The sequence below is a fragment of the Aotus nancymaae genome, unplaced genomic scaffold (assembly GCF_030222135.1).
Source record: "Aotus nancymaae isolate 86718 unplaced genomic scaffold, 86718_ANA_hifiasm-v0.15.2.pri h1tg000012l, whole genome shotgun sequence".
NCBI classification, from domain to species: Eukaryota; Metazoa; Chordata; class Mammalia; order Primates; family Aotidae; genus Aotus; species Aotus nancymaae.
Window position 1 is genome coordinate 27,614,420 of NW_026988423.1, and position 27,438 is coordinate 27,641,857.

General features: G+C 45.1%; 1 protein-coding gene across 2 annotated transcripts in view; it reads right to left on the reverse strand.

Moving 5' to 3' along the window:
- The window catches only part of CLMP (CXADR like membrane protein), a 130,770-nt gene that overhangs the window by 11,780 nt on the left and 91,552 nt on the right, over positions 1-27,438 (reverse strand). The window contains exons 3-6 of one of the 2 annotated variants that reach the window (XM_021671211.2): positions 20,926-21,083; positions 1,823-2,024; positions 643-810; positions 58-180 (exon numbers count right to left, since the gene is read on the reverse strand). In XM_021671211.2, coding sequence (XP_021526886.1) covers positions 58-180; positions 643-810; positions 1,823-2,024; positions 20,926-21,083 — 651 coding nt within the window. Of the gene's footprint in view, positions 1-57; positions 181-642; positions 811-1,822; positions 2,025-20,925; positions 21,577-27,438 lie in introns of those variants that run through there. The other variant, XM_021671210.2, reaches the window with a different exon arrangement.

The window sequence follows — 27,438 nt, forward strand, 5'->3', positions numbered from 1 at the left end:
GATCCAGAATGCAAAAACAAATAAAAAAGTGAAACAAAAACTCCTTTGGATGCTTACACTGTACAGTTACTCGTACCACACAGCTCTCCTTCCCAGCTTCATTGCCTGCTGTGCACTGGTAGAGTCCGGAGGAGGACATGGTAAGATTCTGCAGCAGAACTCGCCCAGGGTTGTTGTAGTCTGCACAAGCAGAAAGAATGACTGTAAATTCCTTTAGTGATGGTATCTATATTTATTGTTGATTGTATCACTGACTTGAGAGTCTTCATACTATTTGATAAGGATGAAATGATGGAAAATATACCCTTTGGGAACATGAGAAGAAAGGTAAACATTCTTTTAAGTTGTAGCACATCCTCAAAACTTGCAAAAGATTATGAACATTTAAGGGATACTAAACATATTTAGATACAGTGGATTTATGTAGTACATTCTTTCTAATCTCTTTTGCGACTTTTACATGTCATTTGAGGAAAGAAAAGACACATTTTCTGTCCTAGTTAATGGATTTTAAAAATGGAAGTTCAGTAGGTTCAGCAGGGTATTTCAGGTCACATAGTGAGTTGCTGACAAAGCCGATTTAGAACTTGTGGATAGAGCACTATCTTGTTGGCTCAGTGGATTGGTGAGAAGATGACTTACCAATCCTAGATTTGGGAGGCAGACGTTCGTCCTCTCCCTCCTTCTCCCGGATTCGCTGCCAGTAATACACAATGGGCTCTGTGCCAGAGGATGACTCGCACTGCAAAGTCAGGTCACTTCCTTCTGTCGGCTCTCCTTCCATCTCACACTTGGGCTTCGATGGTCTCACTGGCAACAACAACAACAAGCAAAAGTGTAATGATTCAAAGATCCCCAAACACCAGATTCAATAGAAAAACTATGTCCTATTGAGTTGTTTCTCCAGGCATCCGTTTTGGTCATCTTTTGAGTGGGGATTAATGTCGCCTTGCTTTACATTACCCCCAGAAAAACATCCACCTCCATACCCTGAGCACACATACCCCCGGTTCCAGCTGCTACCAGTGGTGCTGTTGTAATTTTTGGGGGCTGCCTCAGAAACTCCCTCATTACTTCTCAAGACACACTATTATTGGACATTTTAGGAAAGTTGAGCATGGTTTTACTGATACTGAAACAAGTGTATTAATTTGGAAGCAATTAAGTAGAACTTAGTAGCTCTTGCTGTCAAAAAACAGACTTGAATTTGAAATCTGAGAGACTTCAATATGAAGATCCCACTTAAATATTAGAGAATATTTACATTTTGTAATGGACAACTATGGAAAATTGCTCATATTTTCATTTTTTCTTACGGCTATAATACAGAATACAGATTTTTTTTTCTTTTTTGAGATGGAGTCTCGCTCTGTCGCCTAGGCTGCAACCTCTTATCTCCCAGGTTCAAGCGATTCTCCTGCTTCAGCCTCCTGAGTTGCTGGGATTACAGGTGCGCACCACCATGCCCTGCTAATTTTTGTATTTTTAGTAGAGACGGGGTTGGTCAGGCTGGTCTTGAACTACTGATCATGCCCAGCTAATTTTTGTATTTTTAATAGAGACCATGTTGGTCAGGCTGGTCTTGAACTCCTGACCTCATGATCCACCTGCCTCGGCCTCCCAAAGTGCTGGGATTACAGGTGTGAGCCACCGTGCCTGGCCAAGATACTCATTTCTTCCCAGGGAACTGAATGAGGTGACCTCTGCATGTATAATACAAAGTACTGAATGTGAAGTTTTGTGTCACCATGATGCGTATGGCTGTCACTCGTAGATACCTCAGAAATAAGCTGTAGACATTCACCTTGGCATCCTATCTTACCTAAGACTTTTAAGATGACATGGCTCCACACGTAGCGCCCTGAATTCTTAACCTTGCAAGTGTACCGACCCTCATCACTGGGCTTCAGAGGTTCAATCTGCAAGGAGGCGTCTCCTGCCAGGAAATTGGAAGCAAAGGCCACTCGGCCTTTCTGTTCCTCAGTCAAGTTATTGTAGACGTGATGACTGGAGTAAGTGATCACCTGTGGGATAGACCGAGGCAGAGTCAAGCATCAGCCTGCCTTTCCTGATGGTGTCAAGAAGAGCAAAGGGAGTACTCCCAGTAGCACAAAGTGGTCAAGCCTGGGGCTAAGAGTCCAAGAGACCTCTGTTCTGAATAAAAGTACAGTACATTTTGCCTAGTCTTTGTTTCTCCTTCCAAAAATAGTAACACTTTATATTTGTGTAGGATTTAGTTATAGAGTATTAATTATTAAATGCACAGAACCAGTCCATCTTATCGGTAAGGAATTTTGAGTTACATACTGAAGGGTCACATAGCTAAGTCAAGAAAAGGAGGCAAATGTGCAAGTGTAGAACTACACATATATTAAGCATAGACTTGCGAGAGGAAAATAAACCTCAGGACCCCCAGATCACTAAGCCAAAGAGAAGGTCAAGCTTGGAACTGTGTCTGGCAAACCTGCCTTCCATTCTATTCCTGAATAAGATAGCTACAAAGATAGAAAAGCTACAGTCGTCCCTCATAATTTGCCCACGAGGAAATTGCTTGTGAACAAAGGACAGGCAGAACTCAGAGTTACCCCTCTACACTCATGAGATAAATGCATATCTGATTTCTTCCTTTGCCTATTTCACTAAGCTGGACTAAAGCACACATGATTTATTCCTGTAAATTGGGTATCCAGTAAAAGCCTAATCAGAATCTTGAAAGAATGCAACCATTTGTCTCTTATCTACCTAAGACCTGGAAGCCCTTCCCTGATTCAGGTTTTTCCATCTTTCCAGACTGAGCCAATGTACATCTTACATATATTGATTAATGTCTCATGTCTCCTTGAAATGTAGAAAACTAAACTATTCCCTGACCACCTTGGGGACATGCCCTCAGGACCTCCTGAGGCTGTCACAGTGCATCCTTAACCTTGGCAAAATATACTTTCTAAATTGTTTAAGACTGGTTTCAGATACCTTTTCGTTTGTAGATTGTGAAAGGGCACACAATAAATGGTTATCAGTAATTGACTCCAAGGAGAATAGAAAGAATGGAAGATAAAGATGGGGAGGAGACTTATCTTTCTCCTGCATACTCCTTTCTTTTCTTTTTTTCTTGAGACAGAGTCTCGCTCTGTCACCTAGGCTGGAGTGCAGTGGTGTGATCTTGGTTCACTGCAACCTCCACTTGCCTGGTTCAAGCCATTCTCCTGCCTCAGCCTCTGAGTAGTTGGGATTACAGGCGCCTGTACACCACACCTGGCTAATTTTTTGTATTTTTAGTAGAGACAGGGTTTCGCCATGTTGGCCAGGCTGGTCCCGAACTTCTGGGATTACAGGTGTGAGCCACAGCACCTGGCAAACCTCTTCTTTGCTTCAAGTAATTTATAATACAGTGAGATTAACAGGAAAAACATATAAACAGAGAAAAATAAATGATTTATTTGAAATAATATCAAGGAAGTGTCCCAGAAAAGTTGGTAGCATTTGATCTAGGCTTTGAGAGGCAAGGAGAAAAGGCCTGGAGGGAGCATTCCAGATACACAGAAGGGCACTAAAAAAGGCATGCAAGCATATGGGCGTCTCCCAGGCACATTTCAGCTGCAGCTGTTCCAAATTGTTTCACTCTACTTAAGCCCTCAACCCTGCCCTCAATCACGTGATGCTCTAAAGCTCCTCAGATCCTTTCCTGAGAAGGTTCAAAGCCATCCAATGAAATGTCCATCAATTCATTTATCAAAACTCTTCAGTATAATCATTCACTTTTATGAGCCGGGCGCGGTGGCTCACGCCTGTAATCCCAGCACTTTGGGAGGCCGAGGCGGGTGGATCACGAGGTCAAGAGATCGAGACCATCTTGGTCAACATGGTGAAACCCCGCCTCTACTAAAAATACAAAAAATTAGTGCGTGCCAGTAATCCCAGCTACTCAGGAGGCTGAGGCAGGAGAATTGCCTGAACCCAGGAGGCGGAGGTTGCGGTGAGCCAAGATAGCGCCATTGTACTCCAGCCTGGATAACAAGAGCGAAACTCCGTCTCAAACAACAACAACAACAACAAAAACCCAAAACATTCACTTTTAACACCTTTCTGAGAAAAATATGTTTTCTTCTTTGCATATTCTTTTTATTCAGCAAATGTTAGCTTGTGTCAGTACCATGCCCATCGCTTAGAAAATAGGTAGGAAGGACACTTCCTATACTGAAGATCTTAGGGTCTTGGGGTTTTGGGGGAGGAAATGGAAGAGTAACAGGGAAGAGGATATAAAATACCCTACCTTGATATTAAATAATATACTTAAAACATTTTCATTCAATATTACCCTTTCATTTCAAACACTAAACTCTACCAACCACTTTTTTTTTGAGACAGTCTCACTCAGTCTCCATGGCTGGAGTTTAGTGGCATGATCTCGGCTCACTTCAACCCTCGCCTCCTGGGTTCAAGCGATTCTCCGGCTTCAGCGCCTTGAGTAACTGGGATTACAGTCCTGCACCACCACACCCGGCTAATTTTTGTATTTTTAGTAGGGATGGGGTTTCGCCAGGTTTCGCAGACTGGTCTCAACTCCTGACTTCAAGTGATCCGTCAAAGTGCTGGGATTACGGGCGTGAGCCACTGTGCCCATCCCGTATTTCTATTCCTAACACATTTTTGAGCTCCAGTTTTATATTTCCAGCTGCCCGGCTATATGTTATTGTTCTCTTTAATGTATTCTACATACTGCAACTGCTGTCAGGTAATTTTTTTTTTTTTTTTTTTTTTTTGTAGAGACAAGGTCTCAATCTGTTGCCTAGTCTGGAGTGCTGTGGCACCATCATAGCTCACTGTAGCCTCAACCTCCTGGGCTCAAGGGATTCTCCCGCCACAGCCGTCCACATAGCTGGGACTATAGGCGTGACCCACCGTGCCTGGCCCCGAGTTAATTTTAATTAAAATTCGCAAGAGCTCTTTTCCAGCTCAAAAACCTTTAATGGCTTCTGAATGATGACCAGACAGCCTAGGGTCCTCAAAGTAGCCCCTACATTATCTTCTCAATCTCATTCCTTATTTAGTCTACTTCACATACCTGGGCAAAATAAGACTACATTATTGGGCCGGGCGCGGTGGTTCACGCCTGTAATCCCAGCACTTTGGGAGGCCAAGGCGGGTGGATCACGAGTTCAAGAGATTGAGACCATCCTGGTCAACATGGTGAAACCCCGTCTCTACTAAAAATGTAAAAAATTAGCTGGGCGTGGTGGCGCGTGCCTGTAATCCCAGCTACTCAGGAGGCTGAGGCAGGAGAATTGCCTCAACCCAGGAGGCGGAGGTTGCGGTGAGCCGCGATCGCGCCATTGCACTCCAGCCTGGGTAACAAGAGCGAAACTGTCTCAAAAAAAAAAAAAAAAAAAAAAAAGGCTACATTATTTCCCTTTCATGAGTTATGCCTTATTTGTGTTCCTGTGCCGTGGCTCACTGCATTTTCCTACTGAGAAACCCAATTTTTTTTTTTTTTTTTTGTGATGGAGTCTCACTTTTTTTTTTTTTTTTTGAGACAGAGTCTCGCTCTGTCGCCAGGCTGGAATGCAGTGGCGCGACCTCGGCTGACTGCCACCTCAGCCTCCCGGGTTCAAGCAATTCTCCTGCCTTAGCCTCCCGAGTAGCTGGGACTACAGGCGTGCCCCACCATGCCCAGCTAGTTTTTTGTATTTTTAGTAGAGATGGGGGTTTCACCATGTTGGCCAGGATGGTCTCAATCTCTTGACCTCGTGATATGCCTGTCTCGGCCTCCTAGAGTGCTGGGATTACAGGCATGAGCCACCGCATCCAGCTGATGGAATCTCACTTTGTCACTCAGGCTGGAGTGTGCAATGGTGTGGTCTTGGCTCACTGCAACCTCTGCCTACCTGGTTCAAGTGATTCTCCCACCTCGGCCTCCCGAGTACCTGGGATTACAGGTGTGTGCCACCACACTTGGCTAATTTTTGTATTTTTAGTAGAGATGGGGTTTCACTATGTTGGCCAGGCTGTTCTCAAACTCCTGACCTTGTGATCTGCCGGCCTTGGCTTCCCAAAGTACTGGAATCACAGGCCTGGTCAATTTTTTTGTTTTTTTTTTTTATTTTTTTTTTATGTTTTAGAGATGGGGTTTCACCATGTTGGCCAGGATGGTCTCGATCTCCTGACCTTGTGATCCACCCCCCTCGGCCTCCCAAAGTGCTGGGATTACAGGTGTGAGCCACCGTGCCTGGCCAATTTTTTTGTTTTTAATAGATATGGGGTCCCCTTCTGTTGCCCAGGCTGGTAGGATAACTTTTGTAAAGAAAAGGTAAAACTATGACTCTCATATAGATAGAAAATAAATGTCAAGTATTTTATTTCACTTAATGAACCAGTAAGGTGTTATAACCAGTTTAAATGAAAATTAGGACTGAAAGAGATTTACATTCTCCTTAGGACAAAATTCATTCACATCTTCATGAACAAGATTGATTTGCATTGCTGTGGATCAGAAACATGGGCATCTCCATCAGCCATCCACAAGTAAATTTCTATTTCCGTGGAAATTAATATATGAGAAAAATGAGACCATAATTAATTTTCAGAAAACTTGAACTCTAAAGCTTTTAGACTCTAAAAGGTGAAGACCCTTGCCCAAGATGAATTACACAGCTCACACTGAAGCCCGGGATTTCTGAAGGTAAATCCCTATCCTTGCTCCCTTCTCCATAACACGTAGCTTTCCTCCCTCCCCTCTCCATGACATTCAGCTTCTATTGAAAATAATGCATCTGGGCAAGGTGGCTCAAGCCTGTAATCCCAGCACTTTGGGAGGCTGAGGCAGGTGGATCAACTGAGGTCTAGAGTTCAAGACCAGCCTGGCCAATATGGCAAAACCCCCTCTCTACTAGAAAATACAAAAATTAGCCAGGCATGGTAGCAGGCACCTGTAATCCTAGCTACTCGGGAGGATGAGGGAGGGAGAATGCTTGAACCCTAGAGACAGAGGTTGCACTGAGCTGAGATCCTGCCACTGCGCTCCAGCCTAGGTGACAAAGCAAGACTCTATATTTAAAAAAAAAAAAAAAAAAAAAAATCCATCAACACAACGCAGTGCACTCAGTCAGGGTTTTTGTCTTTATTTAACAAATGTGCATGGCATGTACTTTTTGCTAGATACTCTTCTTAGTATTTTATTAATTCCTTGCACTAAATTATTAACTCCTTGCAACAAATTATTAACTCCTTGCACTAAAAAAGTCAGTATAGTGCAGTTACAGTTTAAAACAAGATTAAGGCGGGGTGCAGTGGCTCACACCTATAATCCCAGGACTTTTGGAGGCTGAGATGTGCAGATCGCTTGAGCTCAGGAGTTTGAGACCAGCCTTGGCAACATGGCAAAACCCTGGTGTAAAAAAATACAAAAGTTAGCCTGGAATGATGGTAGGTGCCTGTAGTCTCAACTTCTCAAGAGGCTGATGTTGGAAGGATTGCTTGAACGTGGGAGGTGAGGTTGCAGTGAGCCGAGATTGTACCACTGCACTGCACTCCAACTTGAGCAACAGAGAGAGATCCAGTCTCAAATAATAGAAAAAAAAGATTAAGGTGGTGAGTTTCCAATAAAATACTTAGATTTCAAGCCATTCTTTTGTTTAATAAATATTTGTTGAGGCCGGGTGTGGTGGCTCATGCCTATAATCCAAGCACTTTGGAGGCCGAGTCGGGCGGATCACCTGTTGAGGTCAGGAGTTCAAGACCAGCCTGACCAACATGGTGAAACCCCGTCTTTAAAAAAGTAAAATAAAATAAAATAAAAATAAATATTTGTTGAGTGCCTCTATGAGGTAAGAACACATACCTTAATTCGAAACTAGGGCAGCTGCAGTGTAATCCTGCTAGCATGGGGATAGTTCTTCTGGCGCCTCTTGTAATCATGGTAAACATCACTAATTAATAACCATGTGTTTCCACTGGGGGCTGTGCATCCCAGGGAGGAGTTTTTAGGGCCAGGGAGACGTTTCTATGCTATTTTTTTTTTTTTTTTTTTTGAGAGGGAATCTCGCCCAGGCTGGAATGCAGTGGCACGATCTTTGCTCACTGGAACCTCCGCCTCCTGAGTTGCTGGGACTACAGGCCTGCGCCACCATGCCTGGCTGATTTTTTTTTTTTTTTTTTTGAGACGGAGTTTCGCTCTTGTTACCCAGGCTGGAGTGCAATGGCGCGATCTCGGCTCACCGCAACCTCCGCCTCCTGGGTTGAGGCAATTCTCCTGCCTCAGCCTCCTGAGTAGCTGGGATTACAGGCACACGCCACCATGCCCAGCTAATTTTTTGTATTTTTAGTAGAGACGGGGTTTCACCATGTTGACCAGGATGGTCTCGATCTCTTGACCTTGTGATCCACCCGCCTTGGCCTCCCAAAGTGCTGGGATTACAGGCGTGAGCCACCGCGCCCGGCGATTTTTGTATTTTTAGTAGAGATGGGCTTTCACCATGTTGGCCAGACTGGTCTCAAACTCCTCACCTCAGGTGATCCGCCCATCTTGGCCTCCCAAACTGTTGAAATTACAGGTGTGAGTCACCTTGCCCGGCCCCTACCAGCACCACTTCTAAGTAATTGCTTAGTCACACCTTGTTTTTTTCTCTCAGTCAGATAAGACCTATGAACTCTGACACGGAAAAAAATGCACATATTATTTTGCAGATAATTCCATGGGGTTCCTAGCACTCAAGGGAAAGCCCGCTGCTTTACATACAGAAGAGCTAGGATCACAGCCCTTCTCCTGGATGTGGTACTTGTTTGTTTTAAATGCTTGTGGGGGCCAGACTCGGTACTTTGGGAGACCAAGGTTGGTGGTTTGCTTGAGCCTAGGAGGTTGAGGCTACAGTGGGCCAAGACTGCGCCGCTGCACTCCAGCCTGGGTGATAGAGTGAGACCCTCTCTCAAAAAATAAAACAAAATTAAAAAAAATATATCAGCCAGTATGGGCCTGAGGGACAAAAAAAATGTGGCCGGGCGTGGTGGCTTACACCTGTAATCCAAGCACTTTGGAGGCCAAGGTGGGCGGATCACCTGAGGTCGGGAGTTCAAGACCAACCTGACCAACATGGTGAAACCCCATCTTTAAAAAAAAAAGGCCGGGCGTGGTGGCTCACGCCTGTAATCCAAGCACTTTGGAGGCCAAGGCGGGCAGATCACCTGAGGTCAGGAGTTCCAAACCAGCCTGATCAACATGGTGAAACCCCGTCTTAAAAAAAAAAAAAAAAAAAAATATATATATATATATATATGACTGGGCGCAGTGGCTCATGCCTGTAATCCTAGCACTTTGGGAGGCCCAGGTGGGTGGATCACTTGAGGTCAGGAGTTCTAGACCAGCCTGGCCAACATAATGAAACTCCATCTCTACTAAAAAATAAAAAAATTAAACAGGTATCTGGGCGAGGTGGCTCATGCCTGTAATCCCAGCACTTTGGGAGGCAGGCAGATCACCTGAGGTCAGGAGTTCGAGACCAGCCTCACCAACATAGAGACACTTTGTCTCTACTAAAAATACAAAAATTAGTTGGGCGTGGGGGCACATGACTGCAATTCTCAGGCAGGAGAATTGCTTGAATTTGGGAGGTGGAGGTTGCGGTGAGCCGATCACGCCATTGTACTCCAGCCTGGGCAACAAGAGCGAAACTCTATTTCAGAAAAAAAAGAAAAAGGAACAGAAGACAGGGTGTGATGGTGTGCACCTAAAAACCCAGCAACTCAGGAGGCTGAGGCAGGAGAATCGATTAAATCCGGGAGGCGGAAGTTGCAGTGAGTGGAGATTATGCCACTTCACTCCAGCCTGGGCAACAGAAAGACTCCGTCTCAAAAAATAAAAATAAAAAAGTGAAAGAAATAAATAAATGTTTGTGGGGTGTTGTTGGCCCCACATCCTGTTACACTCCATAGGAAGGGTAGGTTTCTTGGCAGGTGGAAGAGCTGCCTTAGTAATGCAAAACTGCTGGGATAGTTGGAAAAGAAGGAATTGCATTAGCAACAGGAAAACACTGGAAGCTCTAGAGTTTGTCTGCACTCAAAGACTGAAAGTAAGGGGCTGACACCTGGAGATAAGTGTTCCAGATAAAGCTTGGAACACTTCATAGGTGCTCAGTTAATGTTTCTCTTTCTTTCTTATTTGTCCAAATTTCCCCAGATGCATAATCACCTACAATGAAGTCAGTTTGTGCTTTCTAGGAGAATGAAAAGGGCAAAACCTAGAAGACAGTGAAGTGCTTAGGATGTTTTGGGGTTTGTGGGCTTTGGGAGGTGGGTGACCTTTTTGGCCTGAGGGCTTTGGAATTTCTGTCTTGTTTATTTTATTTATTTTTGAGATGGAGTTTTGCTCTTGTTGCCCAGTCTGGAGTGCAGTGGCGTAATCTCCACTCATTGCAACCTCCGCCTCCCAGGTTCAAGCAATTCTCCTGCCTCAGACTCCCAAGTAGCTGGAATTAACAGGCATGCACTGCCACGCCCACTGATTTTGTATTTTTAGTAGAGATGGGGTTTCACCATGTTGGTCAGGCTGTTCTCGAACTCCTGACCTCAGGTGATCCACCTGCCTCAGCTTCCTAAAGTGTTGGGAATACAGGCGTGAGCCATCCCAACCGCTTGTTTATTTTAGCATTTGGGCTAGCATCTGGAGATGTCTTTGTCTTGAAAGGTATATTTGAATTTGGAGAATTCCAGTTTCAAACAGGTCGGGAGTTTGAAACCAGCCTGACCAACATGGAGAAACCCTGTCTTTACTAAAAATACAAAAAATTAGCCTGGCGTGGTGGCACATGCCTGTAATCCCAGCTACTCAGGAGACTGAGTCAGGAGAATCGCTTGAACTCGGCAAGTGGAGGTTGCTGTGAGCTGAGATTGCACCACTGCACTCCCACCTGGGTGAAAGAGTAAGACTCATCTCAAAAAAAGAAAAAAACAAACAAACAAAAGGCTGGGTATGGTGGCTCAACCCTTTAATCCCAGCACTTTAGGAGGCCCAGGTGGGCAGATCACTGAGGTTAGGAGTTCAAGACCAGTCTGGCCAACATGGTAAAACCTTGTCTCTACTGAAAATACAAAAATTAGCAGGTCGTCATGGTGTGTGTCTGTAATCCCAGCTACTCGGGAGGCTGAGGCATAAGAATCACCCGAGCCAGCCGAGCATGGTGGCTCACGCCTGTAATCCACGCACTTTGGAGGCCAAGGCGGGTGGATCACCTGAGGTGATTTCGAGAACTGGCTGGAAAGTCAAATGATCTGCAAACGGAAGCCTCTCCACCGACAGCTGTGTGCCTGGCTCTGATCACTTATCCTTTCTAAGCCTTGAGATCCTGAACTGTAAAAGGGGCCTGTGTTACTTCATAGGATTTTTGTGGGAATGAGACAGTAAGCACTCAAGTGTTAGCATCATCATTTTTTTTTATTTATTTATTTATGTCTTGCTCTGTCACCAGGCTGGAGTGCAGTGGCACATTCTAGGCTCACTGCAACTTCCGACTCCCTGGTTCAAGTGATTCTCCTGCCTCAGCCTCCTGAGTAGCTGGGACTACAGGCACGTGCCACCATGCCCAGCTAATTTTTGTATTTTTTTCTAGTACAGACAGGGTTTCACCATGTTGGCCACGATGGTCTAGATTTCCTGACCTCGTGATCCACCCGCCTCGGCCTCCCAAAGTGCTGGGATTACAGGTGTTAGCCATCGTGCCCAGCCAGCATCATCATTTTTATTAGCCTGGTTCTGGGTTCAAGAAAGCCCCTAAGGTTTTAAAAATTGTTCAGCTCAGTACCCAAAGGATACAGAATATTCTGTTCCTGGAAAGAGCTGGGTCTTGTTGCATTTTCTCATGGCCCAATAACAAGAAGCAGACAAACTAGAAAAGAAGGGAATTTATTGCTGTAACTGGATACAGGGAGAAGGTCGGAGATAATTCCACCAGACCAACTCAAAAGTGTTACAATTTTCTTAATGCCTATACAGGTTGGGGTTATGTGACTATGTGCAGTATAGCATTTGCCTAAGTCTATAGGTAACTAATTTTGTTTCAACTGGAAGGTCAGAGGCCAAAAAGAAAAATGCTTGCTAAGTCCGATTAAGCTGTGAGGGTCCCAGTACCTTCAAGGCCTGTCTACTGTGGTACTGGAGTGATTCTTTCCTCCCTTCCTTCCCTCCTTCCCTTCCTCTCTCCCTTCCTTCCTCTCTTTCTTTTTTTCTTGAGACAGAGTCTCATTCTGTCACCCAGGCTGGAGTGCAGTGGCACGATCTCGGCTCACTGCAACCTTTGCCTCCTAGGTTCAAGCAATTCTCCTGCCTCAGTCTCTCGAGTAGCTGGGACTATAGGCACATACCACCACACCCAGCTAATTTTTGTATTTTTAGTAGAGACAGGGTTTTGCCATGTTAGTCAGGCTGGTCTTGAACCCCTGACCTTAAGTGATCTGCCCACCTCAGCCTCCCAAAGCATTGGGATTACAGGCATGAACCACCATCCCAGCTGAAGGATTATTTCTATCTTACCTCATTTACATCTTGGTCCAAAGAGCTGCCTTAGACTTTCCAATAAATCTATTCAAACAGCTGCCTCTGTTACCTTGACTTGTCTCAGATTTCGTCGACTGAAGAAGGGTCCTGGCATCAGGAATGTGAGACTGTCTCCGTTATTTTGACTTGCTCCAGGATAGGGAGAAGCCTAGGCAAGGCTCCTACTGACCCTACATTTCATTTCTAGCTTTGATGTCTGGGCACCGATTTCCCTAGGTTTAATTAATTATTTGCTCCGTGTTAAGGCAGCGCTGTGGAAATTTCTCTGTTACTGGAGAGCTATGCAGGCCTGTCTGTGACTGTCACACAGCCCTGTCTGTTTGGCTATTAGGGAGAAATGGCCTGCCACAATTCCACACATTTGTGTAGCAAAATTTCCCTGGCTGAAAGTCTGTTTCCCATCACTGGTGCACACTGCTGAAGGCCTGACCTTCTGAATGTTACACTATGCAGTGCAGTCTGGACCGTGCCTCATCTTTGACCTCTGCCCTCACATCTCTGCATCTCGTTGTCCCCAAACCTGATGTTTCTTGATTCTGAATACTGTCTTCTGATAGATCTCAGCTTCAATTATGCAGTTTTTCCCCTTCTGAAATGCCTTTTTCTCTTCTATTTTTGCCTCAACAACACCTATACAAGGTCTCAAGATCAAGCTCAAGGACCACTTTCTGTATATAGCCTTCTTGGCTCTCCAGTTAGAATGGTGACTTCCTGCTTCAGGCTTTGGTGTTTGGGGCATACCTCTATCACAGTGCTTATTAGTACATTCAAGTAGATCTGCTTGCATCTGCTTTTCCTCCCTTTCCCTAAAATCCTGTCTATACAACAAACACAAAGACACACACACACACATGAACAAAGACACACATTTTTAAGAGATAGATCGAACTGTGTTGCTCAGGCTGAGACTGTCTCAGTAGTTAATGAAGAAAAAAGGGATCACATACAGGTAAGCATCTGACATCTTTGAAAAGGAGAAATTATACAATTGCAAGATAGTCTTTTTTTTTTTTTTTTTTTTTGAGACTCTGTCATCCAGACTGGAGTGCAGTGGCATGATCTCAGCTCACAATGACCTCCCTCTCACAGGTTCAAGCAATTTTCCTGCCTCAGTCTCCCAAGTAGCTGGGACTAAAGGCACCCACCACCAAACTTGGCTAATTTTTTTGCATTTTTAATAGAGACAGGGTTTCACCATGTTGGCCAGGCTGGTTTCAAACTCTTGACCTCAAGTGATCCGCCCACCTTGGCCTCCCTAAGTGCTAGGATTATAGATGTGAACCACTGCACCTGGCCTATTTTGTTTTTAATTTTAAGAAATGTAGTGCTGAGACTAAGCAGTTCATTGGGGTATGATGGGAGAAAAATGAACATCAGTTTAATCCTTTTGCAAACAAAGAAAAAAATTCAAAATAGGAATTTCAGTGGTTTGGGGCTGTTTGTATTATGGCATTCCTGGTGGACCTGGGACAGTTTGTTAGGACTTGTATAGAACAGATGGAGCAGCTCAACTTTCTGGCAGTCATTCTGCTGTGCCGTCACCTGCAGAGCCATCGTAAGACTGCTTTGAATGGAGATGGATGCAGATATCTCTTGATGTTTTAGATCAGGATTTTCCCACCATTTGGTGTTTTCTCAGAGAAGCCTACATAGCACATCTTACACTTTCAAATTATTTTTGAAGGTAATAGAGCTAGTGGTTCACAGACCAGGCACTGAGGTCAGGGCGCCTAATTTGTTTTGAGACTGTCTCCCTCAGTCACCCGGGCTGGAGTGCAGTGGCACCATCTCTGCTCACTGCAGCCTCGACTTCCTACGCTCCAGCCATTCTCCTACCTTAGCCTCACAAATGGCTGAGATGATAGGCCTGAGCCACCATGGCCAGCTCATTTTTATATTTTAGTAGAGATGGGGTTTCACCATGTTGCCCAGGCTGGTCTTGAATTCCTGAACTCAAGTCCTCCCGATTCCACTGAGCCTGGTGCAGCCCAGGGTGCCTAATTTGAAAATGCAAATTAGGTGAACTAAGGCAATTTGTTCACTATGTTTGTGTGTGTACGCACATATGGGCATACCTCAGCTCCTTATTTGTAAAATGGGCCCATTAATCCTGGTTATGAGTATTACATTAAGACATTTTAAAAATTGTTTTAGAGATGGGGGTTCTCACTATGTTGCTCAGGCCATCTGGAACTCCTGGCCTCAAGAGATCCTCCCACTTTAGCCTCCCGATAACTGGGACTACAGGCACAAGTTACTGCAACTGACACATATTAAATTAAATAAGATAATATGTGCTAAACAGATTTGTACCTGGCATATCAGTAATATTTATTGCTTCCTTTGTTCCTGCCTTTCTTCTTACCCCCACCTCCTTTTTTTTTTTTAATATTTAATTACTTTATTTAAGAGATAGGATCTCATTGTGTCACTCAGGTTGGTCTCAGACCCCTGGGTTCAAGCACTCCACCCACCTCAGCCTCCTGGGTAGCTGAGATTACAGACACTAGCCAATGTGCCAGGATCTTTGTAAAAAATTATTGAATGTCTTTTCACTATAACCTCTAAGAAAGCAAGGACTATGAAGTCTTCTTCACTATTGTATCCTGGTGCCTAGCATGGCATACAGTAAGTGCTAAATAAATTTGTGTAACTTAAATGATTAAATTAATGGACATCCTTGCTTCACAGTATCAACTAAAGACAAGTAGGGAATTGTGACTGCTTAAAGCCATATCAGTGGCTTTTTGAAATCAGTAATTAACATCCTAACCCTTATATTCACTTGGCTATATAACCAAGCAACTCATTTTTTTTTTAAATATATATATGAAGATGGGGTTTCACCATGATGGCCAGGCTGGTCTTGAACTCCTGACCTCAGGAGATCCACCCACCTCGGCCTCCCAAAGTGCTAGGATTACAGGCATGAGCCACCGCGCCTGGCCCATTTTTTCTTTAATTCAAATGAAAATACTTGGGTGAAAGTTGGATGTGTGAATTTTTTTTTTTTTTAAGATAGGGTTTTACCATATTGGTCAGGCTGGTCTCAAACTCCTGACCTCAGGTGATCCACCCGCCTTGGCCTCCCAAAGTGCTGGGATTACAGGTGCGAGCCACCGTCTCTGGCCAGATGTGTGAAATTGATTTTTAAAAAATTTTTTTATTTTTATTTTTTAAAAGGGGGGGTTGTTGCTTTGAGGGGAGTTACGCTTTTTTTTTTTTTTGTCTTTTTGTTTTTTTCCTTTTTGTGGGAGAACAGGGTCTCACTATATTGCCCAGGCAAGTCTCAAACTCCTGGGATCAAGCTGTCCTCCCACTTCTGCCTCCCTAAGAGCTGGGATTACAGACGTGAGCCACAGCACCCGTCGTGAAATTGTTAATGGGAAAATTATCCAGTGAAACTTGTTTATTTATTTATTTGTTTATTTTTAGACAGAATCTTGCTCTGTTGCCCAGGCTGGAGTGGAATGGCACAATCTTGGCTCACTGCAACCTCTGCCTCCTGGGTTCAAGCTATTCTCCTGCCTTGCCCTCCCAAGTAGCTGAGATTACAGGTGCTGGCCACCATGCTTGGCTATTTTTTTGTATTTTTAGTAGAGACAGGGTTTCACCATGTTGACCAGGCTGGTCTTGAACTCCTAACCTCAAGTGATCCACCCACCTTGGCTTCCCAAAGTGCTGGGATTACAGGCATGAGCCACCATACCTAGCCAAAACTTGCTAAAGATAGTAAGACAGACTGTATTCAAGGTGGCGGGGGGGCATGGTAATAGGTATGAAGACCGCTGTGAGACAGAGATTGGGCTTGATTCTGATTCCAGCAAGGACAAGGGGAGTTTACAACAACCAAGGTGCAGGGTGGGGGTCATGAAATTACTAAGAGGGACCATCAGGGCTGAGGGGGTTTCTGGCTGAGCCTGCTTGATAGGATTATTATTGTAGGCAGGACAGGATGATAAGATACCAAGGGTAGAGGATTTTCTCTAACCTGACTTAGCAGCATTCTTGCTCAAAATGCATTCTTTGAGGGCAGAAAGGAAAGCCGAAGATCAGGTCTAGTCAGAAAGACCTAAGGAACCTGCCTCAAGTGCAGTAAAAGAAGAGAATCTATCAGTAATTCTTCGATTTTTATTACAGGAACATGTGCTTGTAATCACTTCATTCAGAACTGAGAGTATCAAATCTAGGACTGACCAAGAAACTGTTAAAATAAACATACTCGGAGGCTGGGCGCAGTGGCTCACGCCTGTAATCCCAGCACTTTGGGAGGCTGAGGAGGGCAGATCACCTGAGGTCAGGAGTTGGAGACCAGCCTGCCCAACATGATGAAACCCCATTTCTACTAAAAAAACAAAAATTAGCTGGGCGTGGTGGTGCACACCTGTGATCCCAGCTACTTGGGAGGGTGAGGCATGAGAATTGCTTGAACCCAGGAGGTGGAGTGATCTGAGATGGCGCCATGGCACTCCAGCCTGGGTGACAGAGTGAGACTTCATCTCGAAAAACAACAACAACAAAAATTAACTGGGCATGGTGGTGCACGTCTGTAATCTCAGCTACTCAGGAGGTTGAGGCAGGAGAATCACTTGAACTCGGGAGGTGGAGCTTGCTGAGATCATACTATTGCATTCCAGCCTTGACAAGAGAGTGAGACTCTGTCTCAAAAAATAAAATAAAAATAAAATAAAAAAATAAATATACTCAGGTTAAGGTGACCTCACTCTACAGAGAACAGATAGTATCTTAGGATGTTGCTGTATGAGAACAAAATGACAAGCAATATCAATATCATGAGGTGACGCAGACAGCTATTTAAGCAGGTGAAACTATAATAGCAATACTGAAATCTATTTTCAGTGAAAACCTTAGCTCCTCCCAGCATAAACCATGTTATAAAATTAGTGGTATACATAGAGAAGAGAAAAGGACAACTTTTTTCTTTGTTTCGCTTTTTTTTTTGTTTGCTTGTTTTTTTATTTTTGAGATGGAGTTTTGCCCTGTCACCCAGGCTGGAGTGCAATGGCGCAATCTTGGCTCACTGCAAACTTTGCCTCCTGGGTTCAAAGATTCGCTTGCCTCAGCCTCCTTAGTAGCTGGGATTACAGGTGCCTGCCACCACACCCAGCTAATTTTTGTATTTTTAGTAGAAACGGGGTTTCACCATGTCGGCCAGGCTGGTCTCAAACTCCTGACCTTGTGATCGGCCCACCTTGTCCTCCCAAAGTGCTGGGATTACAGGTGTGAGCCACCTCGCCCCGCCTGTTTTTGTTTTTTTAGAGACAGGGTCTGGCTCTGTTGACCAGGCTGAAGTACAGCGGTGTGATCTTAGCTCACCGCAGCCTTGACCTCCTAGGCTCAAGCCATCCTCCTGCGCTCAAGCTGTCCTCCTGCTTCAGCCTCCCAAGAAACTGGGACTATGAGCATGTGTCATCACATCTGGCTAATTAAAAATTTGTTTTTGTACAGATAGAGTCTTACTTTGTTGCCCAGGCTGGTCTTGAACTCCTGGGCTCAAGCAATTCACCCGCCTCAGGTTCCCAAACTATTGGGATTACAGATGTAAGCCACTGCACCTGGCCTGACAACTTCTTATTTATTTATTTAGAGATAAGGTCTTGCTATGTTGCCCAGGCTGAAGTGCAGTGGCTATTCATAGGTGTGATCATAGCTCCCTTCAGCCTTGTACTTCTGGGCTCAAGTGATCCTCCTACCTCAGCCTCCTGAGTGGCTGAGACTACAGGTATGTGCCACCTCATCTGGCTAATTTTTTCTTTTTTTTTTTGAGATGGAGTCTTGCTCTGTCAACCAGGCTACAGTGCAGTGGCATGATCTCAGCTCACTGCAACCTCTGCCTCCTGGGTTTAAGTGATTCTCCTGCCTCAGCCTCCAAATAGCTGGGGTTACAGGCATGGGCCACCAAACCAAGCTATTTTTAGTAGAGATGGGGTTTCACCATGTTGGTCAGGCTGGTCTTGAACTCCTAACCTCAGGTTATCCGCCTGCCTTGGTCTTCCAAAGTGCTGGGATTACAGGCATGAGCCACCACGCCTGACCATACAGCTTATTTTCTCATCATTAATTTTTTTTTTTTTTTTTGAGACGGAGTTTCGCTCTTATTACCCAGGCTGGAGTGCAATGGCGCGATCTCGGCTCACCGCAACCTCCGCCTCCTGGGTTCAGGCAATTCTCCTGCCTCAGCCTCATGAGTAGCTAGGATTACAGGCACGCGCCACCATGCCCAGCTAATTTTTTGTATTTTTAGTAGAGACGGGGTTTCACCATGTTGACCAGGATGGTCTTGATCTCCTGACCTTGTGGTCTGCCTGCCTCGGCCTCCCAAAGTGCCGGGATTACAGGCATGAGCTACCGCACCTGGCCTAATGATTAAACTTCTAACAAAAAGAGAATTCAATGAGTAAAGGGGATGAGAATAGTTATGCTAGAAAACCTGTACTGGGCTGGTCACAATGGCTCACGCCTGTAATCCCAGCACTTTAGGAGGCCAAGGCGGGAGGATCACCTGAGGTAGGGAGTTCAAGACCAGCCTGACCAACATGGAGAAACCCTGACCAACATGGAGAAACCCCGTCTCTACTAAAAATACAAAAGTAGCTGGGCTTGGTGGTGCATAACTGTAATCCCAGCTACTCAGGAGGCCGAGGCAGAAGAATCACTTGAACCTGGGAGGCGGAGATTGTGGTGAACCAATATCATGCCATTGCATTCCAGCTTGGGCAACAAAAGAGAAACTCCGTCTCAAAAATAAAACACAAATGATAATTAAAAAAATAAATAAATAAAACAAATAAAACAAAACAAAAAAACCTGGACTCAGGAAAGCTACTGTGGCTGAATGCAAACAAGGCAGAGGATAATAACAGTAGGTTCCCAAGTGCTCGTTCTCTCCTTCTCTCACAGAGGCCACCCCCAGCAGATCCTCAGGAGACCAAGCACTACAAGTTCTGTTCACATTGCTGGAAGCACAGGGATCATCACGGTGCAACCCAACCGGAGCACTGAAGACGCAGGGCCCACTCCTTTAGTTTTCCACCCTAGAACCAATATCATTATCTTTCCACCAATTAGATAGGTGTGAAACATTTTCCTTCATGTCCTGTACTTGTTTCTCTGCATCATACATTGTTTGTCATATCACATAATCTTATTACTTGGAAGTCATGACTTTGTGAAGGCTGAAGCATAGACAGTGGTCATAAATATTTACGAGGAAGAACAGAAGCAGCCCTCCCAGAGTGGGCTTCCGGTTGGCCCACCAGCCTAGGGAATCAAGCTACTGCATCCTAGTCTTCATTTTCTTCCCTCCTCATCATTGGCTACTTAGTCTCCTTCTTAGGCAAAGACACTAACAGTGCAGATTCCCTCCCTCCACAAATACCAGATGGTTTTCTAATAGTCCTGGCTTGCCCAAAGAACACCGAGTCTCCTATTTTCACAACCCAAGTATTCTTTTTTGAAACTAAGTCTCACTCTGTTGCCCAGGCTGGAGTACAGTGGTATGATCGCTGCTCACTGCCACCTCTGCCTGCCAGGTTTATGCGATTCTCCTGCCTAAGCCTCGAGAGTAGCTGGGATTGCATGCCACCACATCTGGCTAATTATTTTTGTATTTTTAGTAGAGATGGGTTTTCAGCATGTTGGCCAGGCTGGTTTTGAACTCCTGACCTCAAGTGATCCACCCACCTCGGCCTCCCAAAGTGCTGGAATTACAGGCATGAGCCACTACACCTGGCCCCGAGTACTCTTTTCTTTCTTTCTTTCTTTCTTTCTTTCTTTCTTTCTTTCTTTCTTTCTTTCTTTCTTTCTTTCTTTCTTTCCTTCCTTCCTTCCTTCCTTCCTTCCTTCCTTCCTTCCTTCCTTCCTTCTTTCTTTCTTTCTTTCTTTCTTTCTTTCTTTTCTTTCTTTCTTTCTTTTTTTGAGAGAGAGTCTCATTCTGTTGCCCAGGCTGGAGTGAAGTGGCACGATCTTGGCTCACTGCAACTTCTGCCTCCTGGGTTCAAGTGATCCCCCTGCCTTAGACTCCCGAGTAGCTGGGATTGCAGGCACCTGCAGCTAATTTTTGTGTTTTTTAGTAGAGACGGGGTTTCACCAGGTTGGCCAGGCTGGTCTCGATCTAGTGACCTCAGGTGATCTACCTGCCTTGGCCTCTCAAAGTGCTGGGATTACAGGCGTGAGCCACCGCACCCAGCAATGCTCTTTCTTCTCTATGGTTTTTATCTAAAGTATTTCAAGTATAAGCCAGATGAAAAAGGAATTCTAGCTCTTTGAGAGCCAACAAGAAAGACTGAAAGACTAGAAGACTAAAGAAAGGCCAATGCAGGGGGACAAGAAAGAGGAGGGACTCCAGCCAGGTGTCTACTTACCACTTTTTGGTTCCCTTCATTATCAGTGAGCAGCCATTCAATATCCAGAGTGTCTTTTTCTGGAAGCCCCAGTTGATGGTGACAGGGCAAAGTGACCTTTTCCTCTGCCACTCTCTTGATCTCGGTGTGAGTCCCCAAGGTTCCAACATAGTAGGAAACTGGAAGAAGAAAATCTGTAATGAGTAATGCAGAGACTAGATGGCAATATGTGGGGAGCAAATATGACAACAAAGAATTATGGGATGTTCCTATGGGCAAGGGCATGTCAAGGTGTTGGAAGAGTCCTGAACCAGGAGTACTAGAAGTCCTGCTCTCACACTGGCTCCTCCATTAACTGAATTCATCATGTCTTCTTTAACCACCCCAGATTACCTCTTAATAGTGCCTGTCTTTCTTACCTTACTTGGTCTTTATGAACAATGAAATTGCTCATGTCAACTTTTTTTTTTTCTTTGGTGATGGAGTCACGCTGTGTTACGCAGGCTGGAGTGCAGTGGTGTGATCTCAGCTCACTGCAACCTCACCTCCCAGGTTCAAGTGATTCTCCTGCCTCAGCATCTTGAGAGCTAGGATTACAGGCATGTGCCACCATGCCCAGGTAATTTTTTTTTGTATTTTTAGTAGAGACAGGGTTTTACCATGTTGGTCAGGCTGGTCTTAAACTCCTTACCTTGTGATCTGCCCACCTCAGCCTCCCAAAGTGCTGGGATTAAAGGCATGAGCCACCTGTTTTTTTATTTTTTTTTGAGAGATTGGGTGTCTCTCTGTTGCCCAGGTTGGAATGCAGTGGTGCAATCATGGCTCATTGCACCCTTAACCTCGCCAGTTCAAGCGACCCTCCCACCTCAGCCTCCAGAGAAGCTAAGACTACAGCCACATGCCACTATGCCGGCTAATTTTTTGTAGAGACAGGGTCTTGCTCTGTTATTATGCCGGGTTCCAAGTTACTTCTGGGCTCAAGTGATCCTGCAACCTTAGCTTCACAAAGTGCTAGAATTGCAGGCATGAGCCACCATGCCTGGTCATGACTGTGTTTTTTGATCTTTCTGTCTTCTCTTAGCAGAGGCTTCCAAGAAGATGGTACTCATGGAAACTACACTAAGTTGTCCAAAAACTCATGTTCTTCTTCTTTTTTTTTTTTTTTTGAGACAGAGTCTCACACTGTCTCCCAGACTGGAGTTCAACAGTGCGATCTTGGTTTACCATAACCTCTGCCTCCCGGATTCATGTGATTCTCCTGCCTCAGACTTCCCGGTAGCTGGGATTACAGGCGCACACCACCACACCCAGCTATGTTTGTTTGGTTGTTTGTTTGTTTGTTTTTGTATTTTTAGTAGAGATGGGGTTTCACTATGTTGACCAGACTGGTCTGAACTCCAAATCTTGTGATGCGCCCACCTCGGCCTCCCAAAGTGCTGGGATTACAGGCATGAGCCACCTCGCCCGGCCGAAACACAAGTTCCTAAATTATAGGATCATAGCCATTTGAAACTGGAGAAAACCTTGGAGATGAACCTTCTTATTTTCTTCAAATCTAGTAATAGTTGTTGCTGACCAGTAGCATGTATTTAGGAGGATAAAAAGACAACTACACAAATAGTGTAGTATAAAGGGAAATTATTCATGATCAAAGGAATATGCAAATTTAGAGGAGAGAAATTATAGGCAATTCAATGTAGGGTTCAGGAAAAACTTAAATCCTTCAAAGGTTTTGTAAATATTAGAAATAGAGTATGTAAATCATCTAGTATATGTTTAGCACTGAGTGGCTCTGAATAAAAGGCAATTGATTCTATTATGGGAGAAGGTGGCATATGATATGGAGCTTGGAAAATGGAATTCATTCATTGGGTAGAATAGAGGAGGAGGAAAGGTGTTGAGATGTTGAGGAGGTGACAGGAACAAAGGCACAGGATGGGAGAGGTGGGGGCACGGATATTCAGTGAATGGTAATAGTTCAGCTTGGCTGGTGCAAAGAAGAAATGTGGAAAAGTAGTAACAAAGTATGCTGGAAAAGTGAAACAGTTGATGGGATGAAAGGCCTTTTCTGTTGCAAAGGGCAGAGCGACATAATCTCTCTCTTTCTCTTTTTTTTTTTTTGAGATGGGGTTTCACCATGTTGCCAAGGATGGTCTCAATCTCCTGACCTCGTGATCCACCCACCTTGGCCTCCCGAAGTGCTGGGATTACAGGCATGAGCCACCTTGCCCAGCCTTTTTTTTTTTTTGAGACAGAGTTTCACTCTGTCACCCAGGCTGGAGTCCAGTGGCGTGATCTTGGCTCACTGCAAACTCCGCTCCCTGGGTTCAAGCAATTCTCCTGCCTTAGCCTCCCAAGTAGCTGGGATTATAGGCACCTGCCACCATACCCGGTTAATGTTTTTGTATTTTTAGTAGAGACAGGGTTTCACCATATTGGCTAGGCTGGTCTCGAACTCCTGACTTCAGGTGATCCACCCACTTCAGTTCCCCAAACTGCTAGGATTACAGGCGTGAGCCACCACTCCCGACAACGTAATCTCTTGCTTAAGAAAGAGATAGTTCAATTCAAGGAGATGTGAAATAAATAAAATAAAGTAAAAAAAAAAAGAAGAAAGAGTTTAGGAGCTGTGTGTCGAATGAACAGGAAAAGGGAAATATTGAGACATACATTTGTGAAAACGCTGTTAATTTTTTCCAGGTAAGAGATTTTGCCTTAGGATAGTGGTGAAGATAGTAAAAAACAAATGATGGATTTGTGAGGTCATGTGATAGTCAAAACCACAGAACATAGCAACTGACTGGATCTTAGAGGAGAAAGAAAAAGGATTCAAAAGCAAAGATTGGGCCAGGTACTGTGGCTCACGCCCGTAGTCCCAGCACTTTGGGAGGCTGAGGAGAGCAGATCACTTGAGATCAGGAGTTAGTACCAGCCTGGCCAACCATGGTTAACATGGTGAAACCCCATCTCTACTAAAAATACAAAACTTAGCCAGAGATGTGGGTAGGCACCTGTAATCCCAGCTACTCAGGAGGCTGAGGCTGGAGAATGGCTTGAACCCAGGAGGGGGAGGTTGCAGAATGGCTTGAACCCAGGAGGGGGAGGTTGCAGTGAGTTGAGATCGCACCATTGCACTCCAACCTGGGTGACAGAGCGAGACTCCCTCTCAAAAAAAAAAAAAAAAAAAAAGAAAAGATCATTTTCAAGCTTGCATGACTGGTAGGGTGGTGATCGCAGTAGCAGTGATGGGGAAGCCAGGAGTACTATGTGTTTTTTTTGGGGGTGAGTTGGGGAGGGTAGGCACTGAGTCTGGATTCAAGTCTGTTGTGATGCAGCCAGATCTGTCCAACAGGCAGCCCCGTGTTCTTTCCCCAACAGCGCCTTCCTTTCCACTGCTGATGTTCACACAGCTCCCCAAATAGCGTCCACCCTCAGTTGTTGCGTTAGAGGAAGTCACAGCCCTGCTTTGCTTTATTTCTTCATTTTTCATTTGTCTTGTGCCTCTAAATGAAGCTCTTGGAAATACTTCTGTTCCATCCGGTATGCCTGCGCTAAACTGTTTCAGGTCCCTGAATTTCTCTGCTCATTCCACAAGAACAGTTTTTTTCCTTCCACTGAGACAGGAAGGCAGGGGTTGGCATTCTCCCCAGAACAGGCTTCAATACCAGGTCACAGGCTGGGTTCCAGGTTGCTCCTTAGAGCCTTCCTAGAGACAGGTTACCCTACCTGACCTCTCTATAAGTGCAGAAATACCTTGGGGAACAAGTGGGCTCTTAGAGTTCTTGCCTCCCTTAGAGACACACATTCTTTTTTTAAAAAAAATTTTATTTTTTTATTTTTATTTATTTTTTTGAGACAGTCTTGCTCTGTCACCAGGCGCCAGGCTGGAGTACAGTGGCACGATCTCGGCTCACTGCAACCTCCGCCTTCTGGGTTCAAGCAATTCTCCTGCCTTAGCCTCCCAAGTAGCTGGGACTACAGACACACGCCACCGTGCCCAGCTAATTTTTATATTTTAGTAGAGACAGGGTTTCACTATGTTGGCTAAGATGGTCTCGATCTCTTGACCTCGTGATCTGCCCACCTCGGCCTCCCAGAGTGCTGGGATTACAGGCATGAGCCACCGTGCCCGGCTATTTTTTATTTTAAGAGACGGGGTTTCACCATGTTGGCCAGGCTGATCTCAAACTCCTGACCTCAAGTGACCCACCCGCCTTGGCCTCCCAAAGTGCTGGGATTACAGGCGTGAGCTACCACGCCTGGCCTGAAACACACATTCTTGTATCCCCCAAGTTCTATCTTCCATTCTCTGTAGTTTCTTTTTCTTTTTTAAGAGACGGGGTCTTGCTATGTTGCCCAGGCTGGAGTGCAGAGGCTATTCACAGGTGTGATCCCACTACTGATCAGCATGGGAATTTTGAGCTGCTCCGTTTCTGACCTGGGCCGGTTCACCCCTCCTTAGGCAATCTGGTGGTTCCCTGCTCCCAAGAGGTCACCATATTGATGCCGAACTTAGTGTGGACACCCGATCAGCATAGTGCACTACAGCCCAGAACTCCTGGGCTCAAGCGATCCTCCCACCTCAGCCTTCCTAGTAGCTGGGACAATTCTCTGTAGTTTCTTGAGCTGAGTCTTGTTCTGTCGCCCAGGCTGGAGAGCAGTGGCACGATCTCAGTTCACTGAAACCTCTGCCTCCCAGGTTCACGCAGTTCTCCTGTCTCAGCCTCCCAAGTAGCTAGGATTACAGGCATATGCCACTATGCCTGGCTAATTTGTTTGTTTGTAGTTTTAGTAGAGACAGGATTTCACCATGTTGGTCAGGCTGGTCTCGAACTCTTGGCCTCAAGTGATCCACCCGCCTCAGCCTCCCAAAGTGCTGGGATTACAGGCGTGAGCTACCATGCCTGCCTCCTCGTTCCCAATTTCATGTGGCTTTCGGTATGTCTGTTTTTCCCATTAGCCGGTAAGCTCCTTGAGATCAAGTACCAGTCATTGCTGACTTCCCATAGTACTCAGCCCAGGGTCTCACACTGCAGGTGTTCAATTCATATTTGTTGAATTTATTTGAGTGTAACCCACATGTTCATTTTTACCAATGAGCAAACTAAGACGCAGGGGTAAAAGAGACAGCCCAAGGTCCTAATGTCATTTAGTGGCAGAAATAACCCATATAATAACCCATCCTCCCAGAATCACTATAAAGCAGCTTTAGAACAGCTGGGAAATTCACCAGTTTGCCCTGTAGTAAGCTAAGCTTAGTAAGAAGCAGCTTTGTAAGAAGGGGCTCTGTTTTTTACCCCCGCTCGCTTTCCATCGGACACAAAAATGCTTAAATGAAACCAGTGCCCTACACTCCAGGCAGAGCTAGAGAACCCAGCACCAATTTAGTGCATACAATAGATACTTATAATATTCAATAACAAATGCCAAGAACCAGCTATGAAAGTTGCCAATTTAAGCCACTAGAGGGAATCAAAGGCTCAGATTTGGTTGGTGTCCCAAAAGGATCGGAACATTGTGGTGGGTGGTGTGCTTTGACAGTCAGCCAAGTTCTATTTATACCTTATCCAGAATTAAATACAACAGCGCCGGGAGGAGCCCCTTAGTGAATACAAATGGCTTTATCAAGGCAGGGAACCACAAGGTCGGAGCACAGGCACTTCTAGTCTTCCTTGAACTGAGATTTCTACAGATTTCTAAGGTCCTTCTCCTTTTATCCCCCTCCTCCCTTTTTTTTTTACATTGCCCAAAGGATCTTCCGTCCATTTTTTTTTTTTTTTGACAGAGTCTCACTCTGTCACCCAGGCTGGAGTACAGTCATGCAATCTTGGCTCACTGCAACCTCTGCCTCCCAGGTTCAAGTGATTCTCATGCCTCAGCCTCCCAAGAAGCTGGGATTACAGGTGTGTGCCACCACAACCGGCCAATTTTTGTATTTTTAGTAGAGACGGGGTTTCACTGTGTTGGCCAGGCTGGTTTCAAACTCCTGACCTCAGGTGATCAGCCCACCTCAGCCTCCCAAAGTGCTGGGATTATAGACCTGAGCCACCACGCCTGGCTAATTTGTTGTATCTTTAGTAGAGACAGGGTTTCACCATATTGGCCAGGCTGGTCTAGAACTCTTAACCTCATAATCCGCCTGCCTCAGCCTCCAAAGTCCTAGGATTACAGGTGTAAACCACCGCACCCGGCCTCTGTCTTTAACTCCAAGGCTTAACAGTGCTCATGGGGCCTGCTGAGCTTGTGTCTGCCATCTGGTGGGTGAGAGGGAAGGGGCAGTCCAACCGCTCTAGCTAGCCTTGAATCGCGTGGGGATTGGAAGATTCATCTTTGTTAGGAAAGAGCTTAGAGATCATCAGTTTAACTTATGAGAAAATTGCAGCCCAGAGAATTGAGATGTCAAGTCACAAAGCTAATTAGTGGCAGAACTGCAAGTAAGGGAATAGTCTCTGCTAGTGTCTTGTTGCAGCATTTACCTATGGGAAGAAGTGCTGAGCGGTGGCGGTGGTAAGGAGTGCCTCCTTAGGCATAGGC